Genomic DNA, 22,608 nt, shown 5'->3' with positions numbered 1-22,608 from the left:
TAATCAATTTACCTCTGAATCAGAAAAAGACCAAAGCGTGTCTTTCTCCTCCAGAATCTCACCTTCTCCCGAGTCTCCTGTATCATATTCCAACTCCAGTAGTAAGTAGTCCTTGCATTTGTAATTGTTTGTTCATGTACATTACACGTAGAGCCTGATATAAGAGAGAGAGGTTGATTATAGATTACTTGGCGTGCGGTTTGTGCGCCCCATCAAGCAAGCCCCCTTCTCCCTCGTGTTCACTTTCAGGTACAGTTTGGGTGGATATATGCGGAATTGCCCCATGTTCCATGTAAAATATCCAATTATGCACTATTTCCAGACTCTCGCCAGGCCGGCAGATGGTGGGACGAGGGAGTCCATGTTAAACAACCACATGTACAAAAAGGCCTCTCCCCACCCGGCGCAAGGCAAAAGCCCCCCCCTCTCCCTCCAAAAAAAAAAAAAAAAAAAAAAAAAAAAACAATTGGTGAAGGGGAGGGGAGGGGGAGGGGGCATCGTCTGGCTCACTTTAGTTCCCACCTCGGCTTCCACCACATTAGACGGTGGATCCATAATAATTTTTCTTTTTCTTTTTTCTTTAATTTTTTCTCCTTCTCCTCCCTTCTTCTTCGTGTCTCGCGCCCCTGCGTGCAGCAGAGACCCGGCCGCTAGAACATTCTTCACCTTCCTCTTCTTTCCCTTCCCTGTCCTTCTCCCGAGCCCGAGATAACCGGCACTTCAACAGCCGTCTCACAAGCACAGTGTGAGAGAGCGCGGTGTTTGTCTGTTGCAGGATCCAAAACGGGGTGGGCGATAATATGTGTCTGGCGAGGGCTGGGCTGTATCCTGCAAAGAGGGTTGGGAAAGATTCGTCAGGTTGGAGACATGTGGCGGAGATTGCAGGTGACACCATCTGCCATGACTAGTCCCAGCTGTCTGTTCTCCCTCCTCCTTTCTAGTGCGTGTGACTTGGAAGGTACTTGGTCAGGTCCAAATTCCTTCTCCTTTCGGTGTCAATGATGTTTGCCCACCACATTGTCACCCTTCCCCCCCCCCCCCTTCTCTCTCTTTCTCTCCAATTCCCAGATTTGCGCGGTCGTAAGGAGAAGGAAAAAAAGAAAATAAAGGCAAGACGACACATGGTTTCGCGCTCGTGAAAATGGATGAGGTTAGAGAGATAATTGAGAAGGGGAATCGCTCGCAAGATAGATGATCCAAAGAAAGCAGATATATCATTTCGCTTCTGTAGTCGGACACACGATATGCCATGCACTGTAAATATATAACTTTTTGGGTCATAGAAATAGTAAATCGTCCAGTAGCCGCATTTTTGTCATTAAAGAGGGATGGATGTGATGAGAAAGGAGGATTGGAGGAAGATAAAAAGCCGAAGAAAGGTCTTGGGCCTTGAATTTGGGGAGGGTTGTATAGGCCGGTTTTCACACACACACTCTCTCTATCAAGTGCTTGCTCTCTCCTGCCTCCTCAGATTATGTTTCGTATGCTGATCCGTTCTGAACTATTCTTGACTGTACTCGTGGGACTGTTCCCAGTGCTGCTGCCACCACCGCCACCCGAGTTGCCCGGCCTACTGGCACCAGGAGGTAGGGGCGGCGGAAGGTGTTGGCTCCCAAGACCCGACTCCATCTTTACCATCGTTGGCGGCCCAGGAGGCGGCAGTGATGCGTTGGATGGCTGCAGCAGCGACGACGGCGGCGGCGGCGGCGGCGGCGGCGGGGCATGGCCCCAGGACCCAGCACTCGTAGGCGCACCCGTCGGTGTTGTTGAGCCCGACGCCAGACCGCGGATCAGACTGTCCACCTGCTCCCAGCCGCCCCAGTCGCGGCTCTCATCCTCCATCAGGCCTGTCTGCGCCTCTACGCTGAACAGCGTGCCGGACCTGGGCGGTCCTGAGGCCGGATTGTGGTTGTTGGATGGTCGTAGCTGGATCGGGGCAGAGGTCTGCGCAGCCTGGGCCTCGTGCTCGCCGCCCGCCCAGACCCAGCCTGTCTCGGTGGCTGCCTGCAGGTCGGCGCTGACGTAGACGAGGAGCTCCTCGTCACGGAGCAGAGCATCCTGCAGGGGGCTCGGGCGGCCGAGCATGGCGTTCGCAGGAGGGCCAGGCGGGGCCTGCGCAAAGTAAGAGCCGTACTCGGCCTTCTTGCCTGCCAGGACCGTCGCGAAGAAGGACAGGAATCGTCCACACGACACCGTCACATCTCTTCTGGGCCCGATGGCGGCGAGGGCGCGGACACACACGGCTGCTGCGTCGTGATGGCCCACGAGCAGGAGGAAGAGGGCAGAGCGGAACACGTGGCTGGCGAGCAGGGCTGTTGCGCCGTCGGGAAGCTGGGGCGTGGTGCGCGCCAGGAGGGAGGCGGTCTCGAGCGCGGTATGGGTGCACTGCTCGATGGCGGCCATGCGCACGTCGGGCGGACAGCTGGGCGTCAGGTTGTGCCTGTGGAGGAGCATGCGTACGTTGAGGAGATAGACCAGGGGGTTGAGCAGGTGCGGGCTCAGTGCGACCTGCGAGGCCGGGTCACAGGCTGGCGGGAAGGTCCGCAGGCACGAGGCAAAGTGCTGGTCAAAGGTCGAGAGGCGGGTCGTGGCGATCAGCGGAGAGGTGAGGGCTTTCCCCAGCGCGCCGTACGACCGCACGACGTTGATGAGCGCCAGGAGCGAGTTTGTGAGAGGCTCTGCGCCTGGCGGCACAGTCATGCCGCCCTCGTGGATGTAGGCATCGTCCACGCCCGCGGGCAGCGCCACGTCGCAGTCTGCGTCGTCGATGAGCATCGGCCGCCCCACTTCCACGGCCAGGGTCCGGTCGAGGACGTAAATCGTCCACCAGGTCCTGCGCCTCATCTCGCCCTCGATGATGGGCCAGGGCCCTGACTCGGAGTAGAGCCCTATGTCCTGCGCCACCCGCACAGCGTTGCCCAGGAAGTTCCACGCCGCGGATTTCAGGTTCATCTCGTTCAGGACCATCGACTGGAGCAGTGGCGTCCGTGCGTCATCGAGCACAAAATGGTTGCTCCAGGGGTCGACCACCTTTCGCGACATGTCGAGGAGCTCCGCCGCGCGATAGGACCGCTCGGCCGGCGCGTCGGGCGTGAACAGGCTGCCCAGCGCCAGCACGGCAAAGAAGGTGGACAGGAACGACAGCGGTACGTTTGGTAGGTTGCCGGGCCTGTACATCTCTTCGATACCCTGCTCGAATGTCCTCCAGTGGAGGATAGGGAACATGCTGTGCGTAGAGGCAAAGTACGAGTCGATGAGCCGTTTTGTTGTCTGTATGGGGGGCAGCTCGGGCCTGTGAACGTCAAACAGCGAGGACATGACAGGTTGTCGGTATGGAGCTGGCGGTTTCCAGACGCCCTTGGAGAAGCCCAACAGGTTCGAGCGCGCCCTGGGGAGGTCATGGGCCGGCGCTGGCCGCTGTCTCCTCTTGGGCTCTGCACCTACGCTGGGAAGCTGGAGAGGAAGCTGCTCCATGCCGTCCACGTCCTCCACCGAGCCGTCCTTCTCCGAGATCAGGCGCCGCAGCGTGCTGTTCTCCCTCCTGATGCGCTCGTTCTGCTTCTCGAGGTCCTGCACCTGCTTGATGGACGACATGCGGCGGTTCGTCTCCTTGGTGAACTGGCACTTGACATTGCGGCTGGAGCACTCGGAGCAGCTCATCGTCTCGGTCGCGTCGCACTTGACCTTGCGCTCGCGGCACGCATCACAGCTCGGATCCTTCCTCCTCTGACGGTAGGCTCGCTTCTGCTGCTGCTGCTGTTGCTGCTGCTGCTGCTGCTGCTGCTGCTGCACATTGTTGGTACTGGAACCGCCGCCGGCAGAGTCTGGAGGAGGAGGGAGCTGGGCGTTTGCGGTCCCTGGCGTGCTGGCCACCGAGTCGTTGGATGGCAGCGACTCCCGTCCCATGATAGTACTGGCGGTGACTGGCGTGTACGGCTGAAAGGCCGTGGACTGGTGGAGTGAGGAGAGCGAAGGGATACCAATGGGATGTGGTGCGGGTGGCGGGTTTGACCTCGCACTTGTGCTCATCAGGCCCCCCAAGTACTGCGGCGGTGGTGCTGGGGAGGTGGCGGACGAGACAGACGAGGAATCGTATGACCTTGTGGAAGGGTTTGGGGATCGAGGATAGGGATTGTGTGACGCAGTAGCCATGTTGTGTCGTGTGGGCATTTGTTGCCCAGACGCTCTGCTGCTGGTCCCCTTCTTGGGCCCTTTTCTTCTTCCTCCTCTTTTCTTCTGCTTCTTTTTCCGAGGGCAACTCCACACAAGCTCTCTGAAGCAGGCGAGGTTCGCGGCGCCGGGGGGGGGGGGGTTTGTCTTCTATCAAGGGAACATGCAGCTCAGAGCACTCCTTCTCGTGATCCCCTTTGGCGGCTAGTTTCCCCCCGTCATCCAGCTAGCTGATCGATGGGCAGACTCGCGAATTATGAGGAGGAGGAGGACGAGGAGGACGGCTGCGCAACAAGTCCGACGTGTGGCCGCAGTACCCCTTTGCCTCCCCCCTTTACGGCTTCCCTCCAACCCAGACCGAGGTCTCGTTCTGGCTGGCTCGTACCCAAGCTGATGGTAGCTAGGCGTACCTGGCTGTTTGATTAGAGCTGGCAACGCAAAGATGTCTCAACTCTTCCTGGAAACCCCCTCCTTTCTAAATTTCGCCCCGGGAGATCCAGTCGATGTCTTCCTCGCCACCAGACCAGGTAGTGGCTCTGCAGCTCCTTGTGCAACGGCCGGTACTTTTTTCTGATCCACAAAAGTCGTTTGCTGGGCTGCTTTCGCCCGGCTCGCACAGTCCCGCGAAGTGCTCGAGAACCACACTAAGGGATCTTTTAGGGACCCAGTATGTAGTGTGTGAGGCTCGTGGAGGGGACGTGCTGTTGTAGCGGCTGCTCGTGCGCAGGATATCCCAATGGGCGCAAAAAGACCTTTTGAAGGGGCAAGAAGAAAAAAAAAAGAAGAAAAAAAAGAACCCCCCTGACCAACAAATTGCTGACTATCTGTTCCTCCTCACCAAAATAAAAAGACAATGAAAAACAGGAGGGAGAGACACAGCCACAGAGGAGGCCTTCAACCCACGAGGACAAGAAGGCAATGCCAGGGACAGGAGCCTTCCGCACGAAAAGATACAGATCAAGTTCCACAACGGGACCGGTCGAGAGGCGGAAACTGTGCGAAGGCTAGGGACAGGACTGGACGGGGCCCCGGGTGGAAGAAGGAGCCTTGCCTGCCTGCTGGAGGCCGGGAGGCGCATGCAAGTAAGAGGAATCAAAAGCTTGTGCAGGTGGCCGAAGGGGGAAAAAGAAATAAAGGATCTAGTCCTGGGAAACCGAGTGGTGGGAAGACGGGTGACTACTGCAGTATAATAAATGGCCATTCCAGGCCAGCCCACACTTTCCCCCTCCTCTCAAATCAGGCTAAGGTCCACAGACACACACACACAAGAGTGAAAGCTCTCAGGAGGAGTCGACGGATCTTTCCACGAGGCCAAGGAGGCTCATCTTGCCTAGGCAGTGCAAAAGATAGGTGGAGAGTGGTTGAAGAGGGCAGAGATTCTCAGGTACGTACAGGTACATCCTTTTTACCTAGCCTCCCAATCCACTCCAATGCCACCAGGGGGTTCCATTTGCTGGGTTGGGATCTTGTGGGCCGACCGGGGCTCTCCGCGTGTGTCCACGATGGATTCGGGACAATTATCTGAAAGAGAGGAGTCTTAACAGGGCCTGGATGGACCTCCCTGACATGGTGGGACAGGGGAGCGGGGGGGGGGGTGGTTTGGAAGAAGGGCATCAAGAATCGGTACTGGCACAGGCGCTCTCTCTCTCTCTCTTCCTGTGCCTGGTACTGACTGATATTCGTCTCGATAGGCACCACTGGCGTGTTTCGAGGTTCGGGAAGGGGGGGGGGGGGGCGTGGGAATGTGGGCGGGCGTCTCTTTTCTTCCCTGGATGGCGAATCGCTAGTCATGGAGCCCCCAAGCCGAACCACCCTCAAAAACCGGGGGCTAGCGGCGTGCCTTTTCTTCTGAGTTGGCATCAAAAAAAGAGGTGAGCCTTTCCTTGTAAAGCCCTTGGCCCTGGACAGCCGGCTGTGCGTCGAAGAGCCGGTCTAGTCTCCGGATCTTAGTACGGAGTCTGGATTAGCGAGTACCATAGTACGTACCATAGGGGGGTGTGGAAGTGAGATCTCCCTCAAGAAGCTCTGGACGTGCCCCGGATCTAGGCCAGAAACGCACCCGGCGGCCCGACTGTGAGTCGTGTCAAACGGCCAGGCCCGTCCTGACCAGCTCCAGAAATGGCAGAGAGGGCTGTTGCTGTGGTAGCAGAGTGATGTTGAGCCAATGTCGGTCAGATGAAGATGTACCATAGCCCAGCACTAAATTCTGAAGGCTTGCTTTTGTCCCAGCGCACTGAGGAGACGTGCAGTGGATCACCAATGAGGTTGACCAGTCGGATGCTGCTAGGGCTGTACCAAGAAATACCAGACTATGGTAGATCAGCCAGTCTCCTGGACCCAGAATTCAGACACACACACAGTCTCTCTCTTTCTCTCTTTCACGCTCTCGTTTTTTTGGCGTGCCTTCGTCCTGCCTCTCCCACCTCCTTTTTTTTTCTTTCTTTTTTTCTTCTTCTTTTGTTGTTGCTCATCTCTGGTTGCGTGGTGCCATGCTTCTAAATATGTCAAGCTTCCGACCGATGGCGAGGGGTACCGAGATCATCTTCATGCGACTGGGGCCATCCTTACTTGACAGCATATTGGCTCTTATTCCTGGTCTCTCTGTGGGTGGGGTTTGAGGATGTACTGTACCTGGGTGCCCAAAAGCTTCATGCCATCATGCCTAAATTTGTCCAGAACTGGTTTGAATCTTGATCTTCAATATATTCCTTCCTTCTTCTGCTTGTGCTTATGAGGGGACGGCTGGACCCTGTGCGCTGGATAAAGAAAGTGTGACCTGACCGCATGATGAACGTTGCTGCAACTGGAGAGCCAGTGTGGTCTATGTGACCCACACCGAATGAAATCATGTGCCGTGTGTAACTCAAGAAACCCAGCCGTCCGGGGCGGCATGTCTCTCTGCTTTCGACAGCTTGTCATTTGGAAGGGGGGGGGGGTTTTGCAAAGCAACTTATTAATCCCCGCCTCCCCCCCCCTTCCCCTCTCATGCGTCCCATCGCTCTCATATCTTTTTTGTGGTGGCATTCTTGTCGCCGTTCGTTTTTGTTGGTAACAATCTTGGTGGCGACCTGATCTATCTCCTACAGCGCCAGAGTGCTTGAAGCCAGTAAGCTTGTTATGTAGCTGCCGCACCATGATCGGGTTGCTAGCGATTGGCGGACCCGAGGTTCGGGAGATTTGCTGATTGGAGTGTGCTGCCGCGCCGGGGAATATTTCTTTCTCCTGGTCTGGACAGGCATGTCTTTGGCCATGTGGACTGTGGAATCGGTCCGGATCGCCCTTCGCTTCGTATGAAACAGACTGCCTGCCCGGCTCGACGGGAAGAAAACGTGCACAAGCCATGTGTGGACCAATTGCCAGCCGTTACTGTGTTAGACTGGGTAGTGATAGACACGCGAAGCCCCTCCCTGAACGGAGTCTGTCTTTTGTGTGCTCTGCACTATCAGCTCATGCAAAATTAGTTCTGAGCCGGGTCTTCTGGTCTCACATTTCCGACTCGCAAGCAGTCCTCGGCTGAGAAGCCCGCGCCTGGCGCTCCTTTTCAGGCTGCTCATGGTCATCATGTACCACCCTGTGCCAGCATTGGAGACGTTTGACGCCTCGTCGGCTTGACACATTACATATACCATGGTAGCACGTCTGCACCAGTTAAGGGCGGGAGCGAGCTGGCCGTCACCAGGGAACGTGCAACTATCGTTAGCTTCAGCCCAAGGCCCACAGGCCGCGCAGCCAGCCCAGGACCAACGTGTCGTGGCGCACCAAGGGCATGGCTACCGTAATTTGTATACGGGACACACAAAGGACGGGTTGTGGCACATCCGTGCTGCTTCTTTTTCTTCGCCTTTTTTTCTTTCCTTTCTTTCTTTCTCCTCCCATCCTTCTTCCGCCCCTCCTAATGCCTTCTGGTCATCCAGCGCGCACACACACACACACACACACACACACACACACACACACACAAGTCCTAGCAGATTCCAGTTTAGGTTAGAGCGGCGGACAGCAAACCAAGGAACTCGGAGCGAAGCAGGGGCGGTCAAGTCGCGGAAAGGTGCCGTAGCAGAGGGTCTTGACGGCAGATATGACAAGAGATGTCATGTTCCATTCTGAGAATGCTCCGCTCTCTCTGCATGCTGCAAGGTGGAGGCCACGTGCATGTCTGCTTGCAGGAGAACCGTCGCGATCTCGTCTAGGTGTATCACTTCTCACACGGAGAGAGCCCCTCGGAACCGTTTGCTGTGGTTGGACGTGGATGGAGTGGGTCCAAACTAGGAGTGAGTGTCTGTTGAAGGAGACCAAACCCCATCTTCCCTTTTGGTGATATCTGAAGCTGTTTGTCAAGAAACCCGTCAACCAAATTGACTTGACAACAACAGAATTGGGGAGACTTGAGGATGATCAGATGACAAAGAACCATACCCCCATCATAGCTATCTGGCACAACGTCATAGCATTGGTTCAATCATTCCTTGTGTGTGTCTCCATGTGGCAGGCCCCTTGTTGGCACGACATGCCAAGTGCTCTCCAGATGACTGCATGTCAGGACCCGTGTGCGACGCGGCTGGAGAACGGAAAGTGACCCTCCTGTTGTATCCAACCAGGGCCATGTTTCATCAGCCGTGGCAATGCGACAGGTCGTCCTACCGGAGACATTACAATCCTTGGTTCCCTGGTGACCACGTTCTGGAAGCTCTGGAAGCTGTTGACTGCAGGCGAAACCAGACCACACCGGTTTGCTTTATACTATGTATGCGTATCTCTGTAAGTGGGAGTATGACTCCGCAGATGGCCGAGATCAACTCTAAGCCGCACATAGCCTGGAGTGTTCTCTCACTCCTTTTACTGAATGTGTAAAGATTAGAGGAGACGGGAGCTCAAGGTTCAATGATCAGCAGCAGGAACAGCCATGGATACAGGGCTGTTGCCACCCCTGAGATCGATGGGCCGGCCAAAGATTGAATTGTGAATCATGAAAACAATGAATAGTGAACAGTGAACGGTGATTAGTGACAGATGAGGTTAGAACGATCCATTAGACTGAGTTTGAACTGGTGGTGATCATGATGTGATGGTGGTGGTGGTGGTTGGCTTTGCTGTTGTGGTTTCCCAGCGAAAACGTTGAGGCTTGAGGTAGATCGCGGGTCAGCAATGACCCCACACGGGAGCTCAGCCAGTACCATAGTACTTGCCAACACTGTATGTTTCTCAATGAGTTGCATGCTGACCTGGATCGCACCTGCTGTCGATTCAGTGTATATGTGTATCTGTGTGTACAGGGCAGGGCCAACTCAACAGTGCTAACTGCTTAGCCCTGACCTAACTCTCTCTCTCCACTAAAACTAGTCCAGCACCCACCACTCCTTCCTCTTCTCCCCCACCTCCGCACCCACATCCACACCGTCCTCCTGCCGCCGCCAAGCAGGAACCGTTTTGAGACATCGCTCCCTTGCCTCGTTTTGGAGCCCATGATGGTGTTTGGTCTCTCTTCTTTTCTTCCGTCAGGAACAGTACAGACACGTGGCCATACTCTGAGACCTAAAATATCACAGCAAAGATGCAGACAGCCAGCTGCTACCTATCTCGTCCCCAGGTATCAAGAAGGAAAAGAGGTCCTGATGATTGACCCCTCATTCGTCTGGTCCCTCTGCAAACACCCCGTCGCACATAGCTGGACGAACGGGCGAAGTGGCATATCAGCATCAGGGTGGCCCTCGCCAACCCCCCTCCCCCCCTGGCTGCGATCCCCACCATCATTGAACTCCTGGACCAGTACTGGTGATCAGTGCCCTGCAGAGGACAGGGGGGGTGGGAAAGGGTAGGCTCACTGCCCAGGTTCTCGGGAGTTCGGATGCTCCCAGTTGGCTTGCCTGCATATGCCCATGGGTCGCAGGTGTACCCATTTCTTGTGGTCTCAGCAACGTGCTCAACGACATGCGCTGCACATGGCAAGATGTAACAACGCGGCTCTGCCCCTCTGGCCTGGCCTGGCCTGACCTGTCTGGCCGTGGCTGTGGTGAGGTGAACAAGCTTGTACCAGTGCTAATCTCAGTAACTGAATACTGATCTGAAATCTTTCATAACAACCTAGGTACTTTGTTCCTTACACTGCGACTCGAGTCCGTTCAAGATGACGTTGGTATGTTGTCGGGTTGGCCCATGATTCCCCCGTGAGCAACATCTCGCACTTCGCCTGGAAGGGAAGTCGATCGCGCGTAGGATTTACTCTTCATCTGTTCCACATTTAACGAAAAGACCGAGGTCCAGAACTCTGATTGGGATCCGTCTACAGGTGCGGGTAACCCAGGAGGGGGCCCCATATTTCCAGTCCCTGCTGTCTGGAGCCGGCTCTTGGTTCCGCGCCATTCTTGCAGCCCCTTCAGCGGCAGCAGCTGATGGGATGAGGGAGGTAGCAGCAAAATGACCCCCAACCAGACAACCAGCGGGGCTTCATTGGATGGCTACTCTGTGTGTACTTTGACCAGATCCAGACACCAGCTCGCCTGATTGCACCACCTTTGCTTCCCCCCTACCACCAAAATAAGGAGAGCTCAATGTGGTCAAGATCATCATGGACTTCATTGTTCCTAGTACGACTCTGGAGAGTAGGGGAGATTGCCATCGACAAGATACGATTCATCTCGGCTTGCTCCGACGGATGCTGGGCGCCGAACATTATTCCGCACGTGTGTGTGTGTGCGTGTGTGTGTGTGTGTGTGTGTGCGCGCGCTGGCGGAGTCCAAGGCATGGTTTGACATCACGCAGCACCGTCCTGTTGACCATTTTGAGGTACATAAGTGCTACTCTGGCTAACTGTACTAGAGCACTCCGGTGTGTAGTATAGTAGCTAACAAATTAACCCACCAGCCCAGCCCTTGTCTCGGTGGCTTCCCACGCTTCAGACAAAAAAGATTGTCCAGCGTCCCATGTGGCTGGATCCTGGCCAGCAGACCCAGGCCGGTTGGCCGGATGCCGAACGTCAACGTCAAACTGCCCCAGCCTTGTAAGTGCCCCGGACCCTATTATGGGTGGTTCCGCCGGAGCGCTGTGTTTTGCGCCATGGCTAGCCTGGCTTGGCCTGGTCTGGTCTGCCTGGTAAGAGCCCCCCCCCCCCCCCTTGAGATGGCCTCGGTGGCTTGTCTCTGACAGCATCGCCGACCTTTTTCCCTGATCTAATGACAGCGGAATCCGAATGCGAATCTCGTTCCAGGCGCTTGTGTCTGTGAGACCCTCCTTTTTTTCGGGTACGAAAACGGGAAACCAGCTCGCCATAGGCCTGGCCGATAGGTTGACTTGAGTTATAGCTCACATGGCGCGGCAAGAACTTATTGTTGACCACCCACCCCTCAGGAGGCCCGGCTGCTTCACATACATACACGCAGACACACACACGCACAACGATCATCTCGAAACGGTACCGACATGGAATCATTTTCGGTGCACAACAGATATGCAGATCCTTTTTAAACCTGACATGCATCGTGTATGCATGCATGGTTGCCTGCACCATAGGATCATGTTGCTGCATTGGTAATAACTCTACTATGTGCACTCGCTAGTGGAGGAGGTAATATTTGACAGGATGTGCCCCCTCCCCCCTAGTGGATGCCAAAATCTATATGGGAGGGTGCTAATACTCGGAAAAGGGCCATGGGGGGGTGGGTGGGTGTGTGTGGTCTAGTGGTGCTGCAGCTGGGGAGGGACAAGGAAAGGCTTCTTCCGCAAACCATATTCCCACCCGAGAATGGCACCTCACTCCGCTGTAGCTCCGCCTCGTGGAACCACCTTTTGAATTCCCGTTGTTCACCGGACCATCACCAGTGTTCCAAGATCACGGACCTCGACGCATTTCTACGGGCTGGCCAGACGAAGGCGCTCCCTCTGCCCTCCTTCTTCTCCTTCTCCCCCACCCCTTCTCGTCCTCCTTCGGATTCGAGTCCGTATTTGTCCCCTAGATCCAGCAGCTGGGGGGACGTGGGCAAGCATAATATTTTCATGCGGAAGACATTGCCAGATTGCTAATGTAGGCCCGCCGTAATGTCACAGAACCAAAAGAAAAAGAAAGGGGCAGAAGAAGAAAGAGGGAAAGGGGGGGGGGGGAAAGACGGCTACGTCCTCGTCCTTGACAGCAAATCACACTGGCCTGTCGGGCAGCTGGGGCAGCGATCCTCTGGTTAAGCGACGTGTTGGGACATACATCCTAGCTGATTCTCGCCAGGAGGAGCTGTGATTGTCTCTCGACCTGCGGACCACGGCTTGTGGGGGTAAAGACATTCTGTCTTTTGTTTCTGCTCCTCCTCTGTCTGGCTTCATTACTCGTGTTCTACCCTCGAGTAGTCTGGCTGATCGACGATATCCCGCGGTTTAATTTCCTCGGTCCTTGGCGGACAGCAAGACAGGGCACGCTATGAGAAGCACAAAGGGCCGATATGGCGCTTATGGCGCGAATTCAGGCGCGGTGCGGTAATGATCCCAGGCTGACATAGATTTCCAAGACCCTGGAAATGCCGATCTAGCTTGCCGCGTGCCGCGTTGAAACCCAGGCACGGAGCAGTCTAGACTTTGAAGAGAGCCAGAGCTTTGGGCCCGCTACCCTCTCTCTCATCTCTCAAGGCCCTCACCGATGGTCATCACACCTTCATCATCGCGCAGGAAGAAATGCCGCATGTTGACTAGTGCTCAGACGTAACCACAGTATCCAGTATCCTTCACGACCTGGGGTTCTGGCTCTCGCTTGCGCCAGCAGCTGACGACGTACAATCTCGAAGGGGGGGGCCGACGCCCGTATTTCCTCCTCGTACAAGAGATACTTGACAATACACAGAGCCTGCACGACCTGACGTATAGAGTCATAAGTGCCGATATTATAGGTCCATGACAGTCTTCTCTCTCCGTCCCCGGGAAGCGAAACGGCGCCGACGGTGGGTGGTGGTGGTCTGGCGCCATGATCATCGTTCCTCATGTGGTGCGCGTCGTTGTTGGGCAGCTAGAGGAAGGAGGGGAAGAAGGGGGAGGGGGGGTGTGTATTGTGAAGGACCTGGGGGACCCAAGGAGAGGGAGAGGAGGGCACGAGAGAGAGAGGAGGGGGTGTGCACCAGCCCACTGCAAGCGCTGCAACGCTGGGCCCCTCGCTTAGCCGGCGCAACTCGAAACGCATGAACCGTGATCGCGGGACACATACCCGAAGGAGGATTACAGCCCGGAAGCTAGGGCACCTGAGGGGCCAGCCGATTGCCGAGTGAGCCTGACCCGCTAAGGAGGTGGTGTGGCACCGTGGCACCGCTGGGAGGGTTCGGTAGAGCAATGCGTGTCAGTCCTAAAATAGTCCCGTGGCAGCCTTCTTAGGGTACGCTGCCGCTGCCGTCACCGAAGATCCCAATCAGGCAGCCCTTCTTTCACCCCGTCCTGGTGGACATCCTCTCAAGCAGCAATGGGGTGCTTCCTCTCCGGAGCCGTACTGCCAACCAGAAAAGAGGGGGGGGAGGCTTTGGGGGCGGGGGGAGAGACGGAGAGGGGAGAGAGTGATTGGGAGAGAAAGAGGTACAGAGCCACCCGCCCGAAAGCTCTGCTGTGCCGATCCGAATAGCCAGGGTATTGGTCTATTGTTATAGCTACAGTTGCTACCGCCGATCTGTTGCAGCTTGCAGAAGAGAGTGTGAGAATAGAGAAGAGTTAACTGCAACCATAGTACATCCTTTGGCGATCAGCGGCGGCTCAGGCCCACGGCCATGGCCCCGGCCGTCCAAGCCATACGTACGACTACCCATCGTGCCATGGTCTGTTGAGTGTGGTGGACCCAGCATATCCACCCTCTCGGCAAACACACGAGTCGTGGACAGCCGTTGCAGGGAGATAATCTGTGCAGGTCCTATGGTCCCTGTAAACTCAATTTGCTGATGATGGTAATGTTGAGGGCAGATCTCCGCATTTTACTACTCTCTTTAATTCACGCTGGCGAGGTCGCCCGGCTGGTCACCCATTCCGGGAGCCTTCCGATCACGAAATCGCTGCGGAAGGCGACCTGCTGAGCTGTGCATTTGGGAAAAGTAAAAAAAGAAATGAAAAACACGAGATTAGGGCTCTGCGCTGGCGCACACTGTACATCTTTTCTTTCTTCTTCTTTCAGGTTTGTGCCTCGGCTTGACGCAAAAATCATGCTTGATGCTGGCGAAGCGAGCTCCTCCTGGATGGCTCAGCTGTGGCTCCCACATTATCAACGTAGCGCCTGCTGGAACCAAGTTGTCAACCAACCAGCAGAAAAAGGTTGAAGGTGGTTGACGATCACCCCCCCCCCCCGGGGGCCCTCCTCTCTTCTTCCTCTCTCCCTCTCTGTCTACCTTCTCTGAAGAATGGAGAAGGCTGGAGGAGGAACGGCGAGACCCGACGTTTAACCGTGACCGTCTTGTTACTTGTTTTGCAAAGTTGATCTGATCACCTGGGCAGTTGCTGGAATCTTCACAAATTGGCACCGTCACAGGGGTTGACCATGTCGCCCTCCCAAAGTTGCGCACGTCCAGACCGCACTTGGGGAGTACTGTGACATGCTACTATACTGTCCACTAGAGTTTGTGCCTGTTCCCGTCGTCTCATCTGCGTGGCATTGTGGAGTCTAGTCCGTTAGTTCTTCCTAGCGGGGCTCGAGGTTATTCACAGACATGATAGCATGGGAAACCTGCTGTCTTCCTTCGTAGGGATATATATGCAGCTGCACACGTGCGCATCATTGCTTAGCGTGATGGAAGCTGCTATCGTGTCATGCCAATATTGAGAAAAATAAGAAACAAAATTACCTTTGGTCTTAGTGTGTTTAGATTGAGGAGGAGGATTCAAGATGGCAACTTGCGTCTACCATCTTGTGGTTGAATCCGCCCTCGAATCCATATCATTCTGTGCTATAGTAGAGTCTCACTGAACATTGTCTATCACTCTCGTCTGAATTTCTCTCTCACTTTGTCTCCTCCTCACGGACATCCACCGCGACTAAGAAGAAATTCTCGAGGGCTTTGCCCTCGGGCTAGGCAACCGTATAAGCCGCCAGTAAAAGAATCAGCATCACAGCCCCCGCTTGATTCATATCGGCCTTTTTCCCTGAAACGCCACGAGGAATCCTGTTGGATCGGGATTGTGATATGACGATATGGGGGCGGCGACTTATCAGGCCTTGTTTTTTTTTTCACTCTCTGGATGGACCCCTCCCCTGTTGGAAGGAGACGATGAATATGGACCCCTTTCGCTGCTGAGGTGCTTTTCGCAGGTTCTCCTCGATCCCATGAGAGATAACTCGGTGAGCAATACCGGGGCATATTCCATCCCAGCTAATCGAGCAACCGTTATCTCTCAAGTGTTGTGTCCGAGGTTCGAAGTTCGGACTTTTCGGCCGAGCTCAAGGGCACCTTTTCCTTCCCCTGCTGCCTCCCGTTGCCTCAGCTCTGCCATCTGAAGAAGAAAGAAAAAATTAAGATCAGACAAGATTGAAGCAGATCGAATCAGGACGAGACTGTCAGGCTTGGTCTTTCTTCTTCTTTTTCTTCTATCTGTGACGTGCTATGTCGCACATAACTTTGTAAAGACCGCATTTTGAAGGGAGTGCATATGGGCCAGGAGTGCAAATCACAATGGCATTCTATCCGTGCCATGTGATGCGCATGACTGCACCTTGGCTATGTCGATCTTCGAATGTCTGTGTATGTGTATGTGTGTGTGTGTGTGTGTGTGTGTGTGTGTGTGCATTCACGCCCTCCCTGCAGAAACACAGCGTCATGCCCGCTAGGAGACAACTTTCGTTTCACGGTTCCATGCCTTCCCGAGAACCTTAGAAAGGCTGCCATCCCGTTGTGGCCCCCCTTCTCTTCTCTCTCTGACGGCACGAAGGTTTGGCCTGATGTTTGTGCGCCGCTTGGCAAACAAACAACCCACAGGGGATCTCCAAAGGCATGATAAAGATCGGCCTTGGCTAGGAAGCATCTTCTTGGGGAACGTGTTGTTGGAGGAAGAAAGAGGGAAAGGGGGAGGAGGCGATGTCAACGGGTCGAATGTAACAGTTCTTGGCACCGAGTCCAAGAGGCGCGTGCCTCTCGTTTCCCCAGAATATACCACGTAAAGAATCATACAGTGTGAATCCCTAGAAACCTTTGACCCGTGCTGGCCATTGCATCTCCTGCCATAGGATCCTCAGACTGCCAATCACTGATGCACTCAGCCCTTTTATTCCCCTCCGCTAGCCACCACAAAGGGTAACGAACGAGCTGGAAGGGAGACAGTGACGCCTCTTCCCAGTCGTCTGAAAGCCTAGGCTTTACCATGTCTAGCACGACGGCGAGCCTTCGGATGGCAGTCGCCTAGCGTCAACCCGCTGTCATCGCCCACTTCGGACTGATGGTGGTGATGATGGCAGCTGCCATTGCCCCCTCCTCAGCCTCGTACTCCACTTGCAGCACAAGCCTCTATTTTGTAACGAACACTATCGAAAGAAGAGGGGGGGGGGGGTCAAGGAGGGGAAGGAGGAGGACATAGACCGGCACGAAGGGCCATCACACGTTCGACCATGTCATCTGTACGCCCTGCATGAGAGCAAGAGAACAGAGCAACTCTATCTGCTGCTCGGCTTGCTGTTTGTTCAAGCAGGGAGGGGGGAAAGGAGGAGGGGTCGGAAAACGGCAAAGGAGAAAGATGTCCCTGGGCGGGGGGAGGGCAGGGAGACAAAGTCTGTGTACAAATTTAAGTGTGATGCCGGGCCGTGGTTTGGCTTTCCATGCCAAGACGAAAGCCATAATATGTCCTCGAACAGACAAGACTCGTTTCATCCGGTGGCTCATCCCTTTTTGGGGGGTCCTCGGCTGCCGCTGCCGTGGATGACGGGCATCTGAGCCTCAGCTTTTTGTGGTTCTCATATCCGGTACCCCAGAGTTACAATACCAAAAGAAGAAAAAAAAAAAAAAAGAAAGAAAAAAAAAAGAAGGGGAGAGGATGGGATGCTCAAAAGACCGGGACGCACCCACCCTCTCTCCGCACCCTGTGGACTGCAGGCAGGATGAAAACGGCCCTCTTCTCCATTGTGCAAGTTATAATACATGCATGACACACATACGCACCGCTATGACCTCCTCCGTTGCTGCTGACGAGTACTTACGGGCCTGGGCAAACCCTGGAATGTAACATGAGGCGGAAAGAGACAGAGAGAAGGAGAGAGGCCGGGGGGGGGGGGCGCTCGGGCGGGTTGGGTTTAGCATCTTTTCTGTCGTCTCTCTCTTGTGCTTCATCTCTCTCCTAGAAAGAGTAATCAAGGGGCCACGCAGCGAAGGAGATGTGATTCAATGCGCCAGCGAGCCAAAAGGATCCCTGAACCTGCCTACGTACGTCCATGGTAGGGTGGAGAAGTCTGGCCTTGGCCCTAAAGTGACCAGCTGACATGAGTACCACGTAGTATAGTACTATAGTACTAGTATAGAGTTATAGTGAATGTGGTGGTCCAGGCCTAGCGAGAAGCGCCCGAAGCGTTGGGTTTAATTACCATAGTACTATGGTTATCTATCTTGGGACTGGTGGTGACGACGACGACGACGAGTGCAGATCTGGGGTACATGGGAACGACTGTTATTTCTTAATTTATTATTGATTTGATTTGTCTCTGTTCAATGTCCTTCTCTTCTCTTCCTCTTTCGGGATCTCGGAGATTGAGGAGCCAACCAGGTTCAGAGATAAAGGTGCAGAGAGAAATGGCGACTTGGACAGGGTCACCGATCCGGTGCGATGAGCATATCTGTGATGACGGGACGAGACACACATGACTGACCCCACGATGATTGCTGCTGGTGTTGCTGTGAAGGATTGACTGATTCGTTCCCCATTCTCATATCCATTCCCAATCTCTCATCCCCCCCCCTCTTCTCTCTCTCTCTCTCTCTCTCTCTCTCTCTCTCTCTCTCTCTCTCTCTCTCTTACACGCACCTTTGACTATCTCTCTCTGGGTTCTGGCGCTACGGGTGGATCTCTCACGAGTGAAGTAGTGGATGAGAAGGGGTGTGGGGGAGGAAAATAAAAAAGCCACGCACATGGCACACGCTCCGAATCGCCCCACAAGCACAAGCTGGGCGCCGGACGCTTTGCAACGAGAGAGGGGAGACAGAGAGAGAAAATACCGAATGAGTTATACCTCGGCATCATACATAGCCTTGCAGCAAGTGAGTTTTCAATGAAAGATAAAAGAGATGAGAGAGAGAAAGGAAGAAAGAAAACGCTGTCTGGTTCAGATATGCTCAAAACTACAGCACCAACAACTATTATACTTGATTACTACTACTGATCATTGAATTTTTACTACCATGGCATTCCTACTGTGATACCGCTTCAGGACATGGTAGTAGCAATTGATAACGAGAACAAAGAACAGGTTGGATCGGAACAAGGATGGAACTGCTAAATCCTCTACAATCCAGCGCTGCCGTGCGGCGGTCGCCGGATTCCACTCGCGCCGGTGGACTCTGTTTGCCCTGCTAGAGGCAACGAGGAATCGCGGGAGACGGAGTCACCGCTGGAGAGGAGAGAAAAAAAAAACAAAAAAAAAAACTCTTCGATGGGCCAGATGAAATCTGTGCTTTCAGCCTCGACTCTAGACTCAACCTTTTGATTGATGGGGAATCAGATAACAGTTTCAATAAGTAAAAAGAATTGAATCCATTGAGACTGATTTATTGTTGTCATACCATTCTTTTCGAGACAATATCATTCTACAGTGAAAATCTCGGGTGTTTCGAGCCAGTACAGGTACCAATAATCCAGAGGCAGTGTCAAGACGAGAGACGGCAAGCAACGACGACGGTTTCCAGCCTCAAGAGCCCAGCCACTCACTCAAGACTCACTACAGTTCTCATTCAATCATACATTCATCGTCTCTCTTTTGCCTTTAGCCTCTTCTCTCTCTCTCTCTCATTAAAGAAACCACAACATTACTCAAAATGTGCAACCAGGCGATGCACGGCTTCCTGGCCGCCCTCCCCAAGTGCGAACACCACATGCACCTCGAGGGGTCCCTCAGCCCGGAGCTCCTCTTCCATCTCTCGGAGAAGAACAAGATCGCCCTCCCCCCGACGACCGAGGACCCAGCCTTCGCCTCGGTGGCGGCCCTGTACGAGCGCTACGCCCGGTTCACCTCGCTGGACGACTTCCTGCACTACTACTACATCGGCTTCACGGTGCTCCTCCACGAGTCGGACTTTGAGGACCTCGCCTACGCCTACTTCACCAAGGCCGCCTCGCACGGCGTGCACCACGCCGAGGTCTTCTTCGACCCCCAGGTGCACCTCGCCCGCGGGATCCCCTACGCCACCATCGTCGGCGGCTTTACGGCCGCCCGCCGCCGCGCCCAGGCCAACCTGGGCATCACCAGCCTGCTCGTCCCGTGCCTGCTGCGCCACCTGCCCGTGCCCGACTCGCTCGCCTGCTTCTCCACCATGCGCGACGCCGGCCACTTTGCCGACGGCACCCTCGCCGGCATGGGCCTGTGCTCGACCGAGCGCGACAACCCGCCCTCGCTGTGGCGCGAGGTCTACGCCCTGGCCGCCGCCGACGGGGTGCGCCTGACCGCCCATGCTGGTGAGGAAGGCCCTGCGGCCTACGTGACCGAGGCGCTGGACGTGCTCAAGGTCACGCGCATCGACCACGGCGTCAACGCCCGCCACGACGCCGACGTCATGAGGAGGCTGGCTGGGGACAGGGTCATGCTGAGCGTGTGTCCCCTGTCCAACGTTGTGCTGCGCGGCGTCACCAAGGTGTCCGAGGTGCCCATCCGCGTGTTCCTGGACAACAACGTGCCGTTCAGCATCAACAGTGACGACCCGGCTTATTTTGGCGGGTATATCCTGGACAACTACTGCGCGGTGCAGGAGGCGTTTGGGCTGAGCGTGGACGAGTGGCGGACCGTGGCCAGGAATGCTGTCAAGGGCAGCTGGTGTGATGAGGCGAGGAAGGAGGTCATTCTGGGAGAGATTGAGAGGGTGGTGGGTGAGTGGAGGGAGAAGATCACGGCGTAGATCTCAGAGAGAGAGAGAGAGTGAGAGAGAGAGAGAGAGAGAGAGAGAGAAAACGAGGAACGAGGGATGAACAATGACAAGGAAGAGTTGGTCCTGGTTTCCAGAATGGGAAGCATTGTACAAAACAAGAAGCGCGCAATCACTTGCACAAAATGCTCTGGTAATTATTCCTCTTGACTTACTTGTATAGCAGTCTTGCTCACTCACTCATCAACTGAGTGAGAATGGAAAAGAAGCGGCTATGTGATGGATAGCATGCCCACATCTTGAACGCCCCAACCTATGCGTGCTTAACATGTGAAATGTGACTGAAATGAAAACAAGAGCGCAAAGAAAAAGGAGGCAAGGGTAGATCTAACGCCGAGAGATGATGCGAACCAAGATGATAAGAAAGGCAAAGGAAAATACATACACACACATCCCCCCCACACACAATGCCAACATGCCATCTTTGCCTTCAAATCACAATACCCCTCTTGGCCCACCCATTCTTCCCTCTCCACGCCCACAGCACAAGCAGGCACGCAAGCCAGACGCTGCCCGCCATGCCCCAGTACGCCACAGAATAGCACTGCGTCCCATAACAAAAAAGATCGCCGTCATCAGCGATGTCGCCGCCACCGGGAGGGTTGGGGCTCCTCTCCGCCCCGGCCTGGTACACGGCAGAATAGACAGAGCCCCAGAGCGCATTGCCCACCGCAGGGAATGTCGCCACGATGCCCCAGTTGGTGCCGAAGTTCTCCACCCCCCAGATGATGGTGACGATGATGGGTGCGAGGGAGAAGAGCGCCCCGTAGCCTGCGCCCACGCTGGCCGAGACAATCCAGAAGCGCTCTCCGTGGTTCTGGATCGCGCCCGAGGCCAGCACTGCCAGGCCGAGCGATAGTATAAGAGCAAAGAAGAGGAGGAATGTGATGCGAGACACCGAGAACTTGATCCGCTGGAGCATGGTGGGCGTAGAACGCTCCGTGGAGGGGAACTGGAAGTGCTGTGTGGTGGGACTGGGCGCCAGCAGGTCTGTGAGCACACCAACGAGCAGTCGCACGGCGGTACTGGTCGCACAGATGATGGAGACGTGGGTGGCGGCCGTGGTGGCAGGGCCCAGGTGCAAGTGCGCCTCCGTGGGAGGGTACAGCGTCTTGATGACGGTCCCCATGTTGTTGATGAAGGCCTCTGCAGGACCAATAGCTAGGAAGAAGCCTGCAGCAAAGAACCACATCGTGTGGTCGCCGAGGAAACGCCGTGTCTCTGCATTGAGCACCACGTTCTTTTTGAATCTCGCATCGTCCTCAAAGTCCTTGGCTGGGTCCAGAAGCCCGGCATCTTCCCCATTGTTGTCATGGTCGTCATCGTCGATGGGCACCGGTTCGACATGCTCAAGAGTTCCGTAGCCACCGGCGGGGCGCGAAGGTGTAAACAGCGCGCTGCCGTCCAGGAGACCGCTGCGCTCGAGCTCCTCGACAGCCTCGTCGATAAGCTCCTGCTCATCGATGACCTTCATGGTGAACGAGCCGAGCAAGCCGACCGTGAAGAGCAGGATGGCGAGGAAGAGGAAGAACAAGAAGCAGTCGACGTCCCCCCTGGTACCGTCCGGCAGCCTCTCGTACAGCAGCCTGCTCCCGACCTGGCTCTGCCACAGCCCGCTGAGCCCGATCGCTGTGATGGGCACGGCCAGCGCCAGACCCCGATATTTGCCCTTGCCAAAGTTCTTGGCGCATGTGGCCACGGAGCCTATGTAGAGAGCGCAGGAGCCGATGCCGATCAGGATGAAGGCAAAGATCATAGCTGCATAGGAGAGCCGGTCGGGCCCAGACCCGGACCTCCCCTCTGCGCCGTGCTTGTACAGTCCAGCCGCGAGCCCGTACCCCACACCAAAGAGCCCAGCCGAGAGCCCAGACAGCGGCGCCGGCCCGTATCGGTCGCATGTATAGCCGAACAACGGCACAGGCAGGTAGAGCGAGAAGCTCGCCACCATCGCGACACCATTGACCTGGTACTGCGAGTAGTGCAGGCGCTCTTGGAAAAGGTGCCCGTACAGCGAAAAGGCCGTGATGGAGCCTGCGCACAGCGCAGCTGCGACGGCGGTCACGAAGGAGATGTTGCGCGTCGTCACGAGCATGGCATGACGTCGTCGGCGGTGGGAGGGCGTGGGCGAGTCGGAGCGGTAGGACGAAGAGGCTGGGCTGCTGTGAATGGATGAGGCATCGTCGGTCGAGGAGGTTGGTCGGTGGAAAATGGCAGTGACTTCATCAACGACCTGCTTATTGTTGTTGTTGTTGCTACCGCCGCGATCGCCATCGCCACTCGAGGTCACGGCACCAGCCATGACACAGTCAGGTAATATAGCTTCTATGGTCGATAAATGTATTGTGCAACAAAAGGAAGAAGAAAAGAAAAGAGAAGAGAGAGAAGGGGG

General features: G+C 55.4%; 5 protein-coding genes across 5 annotated transcripts; 2 read left to right on the top strand and 3 right to left on the bottom strand.

Annotated features, from left to right (window-relative positions):
- Positions 1-1,461: 1,461 nt before the first annotated feature.
- On the bottom strand, positions 1,462-4,152 carry M406DRAFT_276471 (uncharacterized protein; the record flags this gene model as incomplete). Its single annotated transcript, XM_040918282.1, has 2 exons — positions 1,462-3,747; positions 3,793-4,152. 2 exons carry the CDS (start codon positions 4,150-4,152, stop codon positions 1,468-1,470), a joined length of 2,640 nt encoding a protein of 879 aa, XP_040776760.1. The 3' UTR covers positions 1,462-1,467.
- Positions 4,153-10,294: 6,142 nt separating this feature from the next.
- On the top strand, positions 10,295-11,171 carry M406DRAFT_329660 (uncharacterized protein; the record flags this gene model as incomplete). Its single annotated transcript, XM_040920452.1, has 5 exons — positions 10,295-10,303; positions 10,457-10,573; positions 10,650-10,856; positions 10,987-10,995; positions 11,037-11,171. The coding sequence occupies 5 exons, from the start codon at positions 10,295-10,297 to the stop codon at positions 11,169-11,171; spliced, it is 477 nt and encodes a 158-aa protein (XP_040776759.1).
- Positions 11,172-12,789: 1,618 nt separating this feature from the next.
- Positions 12,790-13,488, bottom strand: M406DRAFT_356057 (uncharacterized protein). The gene has a single exon (XM_040923345.1). The coding sequence runs from the start codon at positions 13,124-13,126 to the stop codon at positions 12,806-12,808; it is 321 nt and encodes a 106-aa protein (XP_040776758.1). The 5' UTR covers positions 13,127-13,488; the 3' UTR covers positions 12,790-12,805.
- Positions 13,489-19,118: 5,630 nt separating this feature from the next.
- M406DRAFT_36633 (uncharacterized protein) lies at positions 19,119-20,192 on the top strand (the record flags this gene model as incomplete). The annotated part of the gene is made up of 1 exon (XM_040924004.1): positions 19,119-20,192. One exon carries the CDS (start codon positions 19,119-19,121, stop codon positions 20,190-20,192), a length of 1,074 nt encoding a protein of 357 aa, XP_040776757.1.
- Positions 20,193-20,649: 457 nt separating this feature from the next.
- M406DRAFT_60383 (uncharacterized protein) lies at positions 20,650-22,311 on the bottom strand (the record flags this gene model as incomplete). The annotated part of the gene is made up of 1 exon (XM_040924680.1): positions 20,650-22,311. The coding sequence occupies one exon, from the start codon at positions 22,309-22,311 to the stop codon at positions 20,650-20,652; it is 1,662 nt and encodes a 553-aa protein (XP_040776756.1).
- Between the last annotated feature and the right edge of the window lie 297 nt (positions 22,312-22,608).

The sequence above is a fragment of the Cryphonectria parasitica genome (assembly GCF_011745365.1).
Source record: "Cryphonectria parasitica EP155 unplaced genomic scaffold M406scaffold_4, whole genome shotgun sequence".
In the NCBI taxonomy this organism is placed as follows: domain Eukaryota; kingdom Fungi; phylum Ascomycota; class Sordariomycetes; order Diaporthales; family Cryphonectriaceae; genus Cryphonectria; species Cryphonectria parasitica.
The sequence above is the reverse complement of the archived record's forward strand: the minus strand, read 5'-3'. Positions and strand labels throughout refer to the sequence as shown.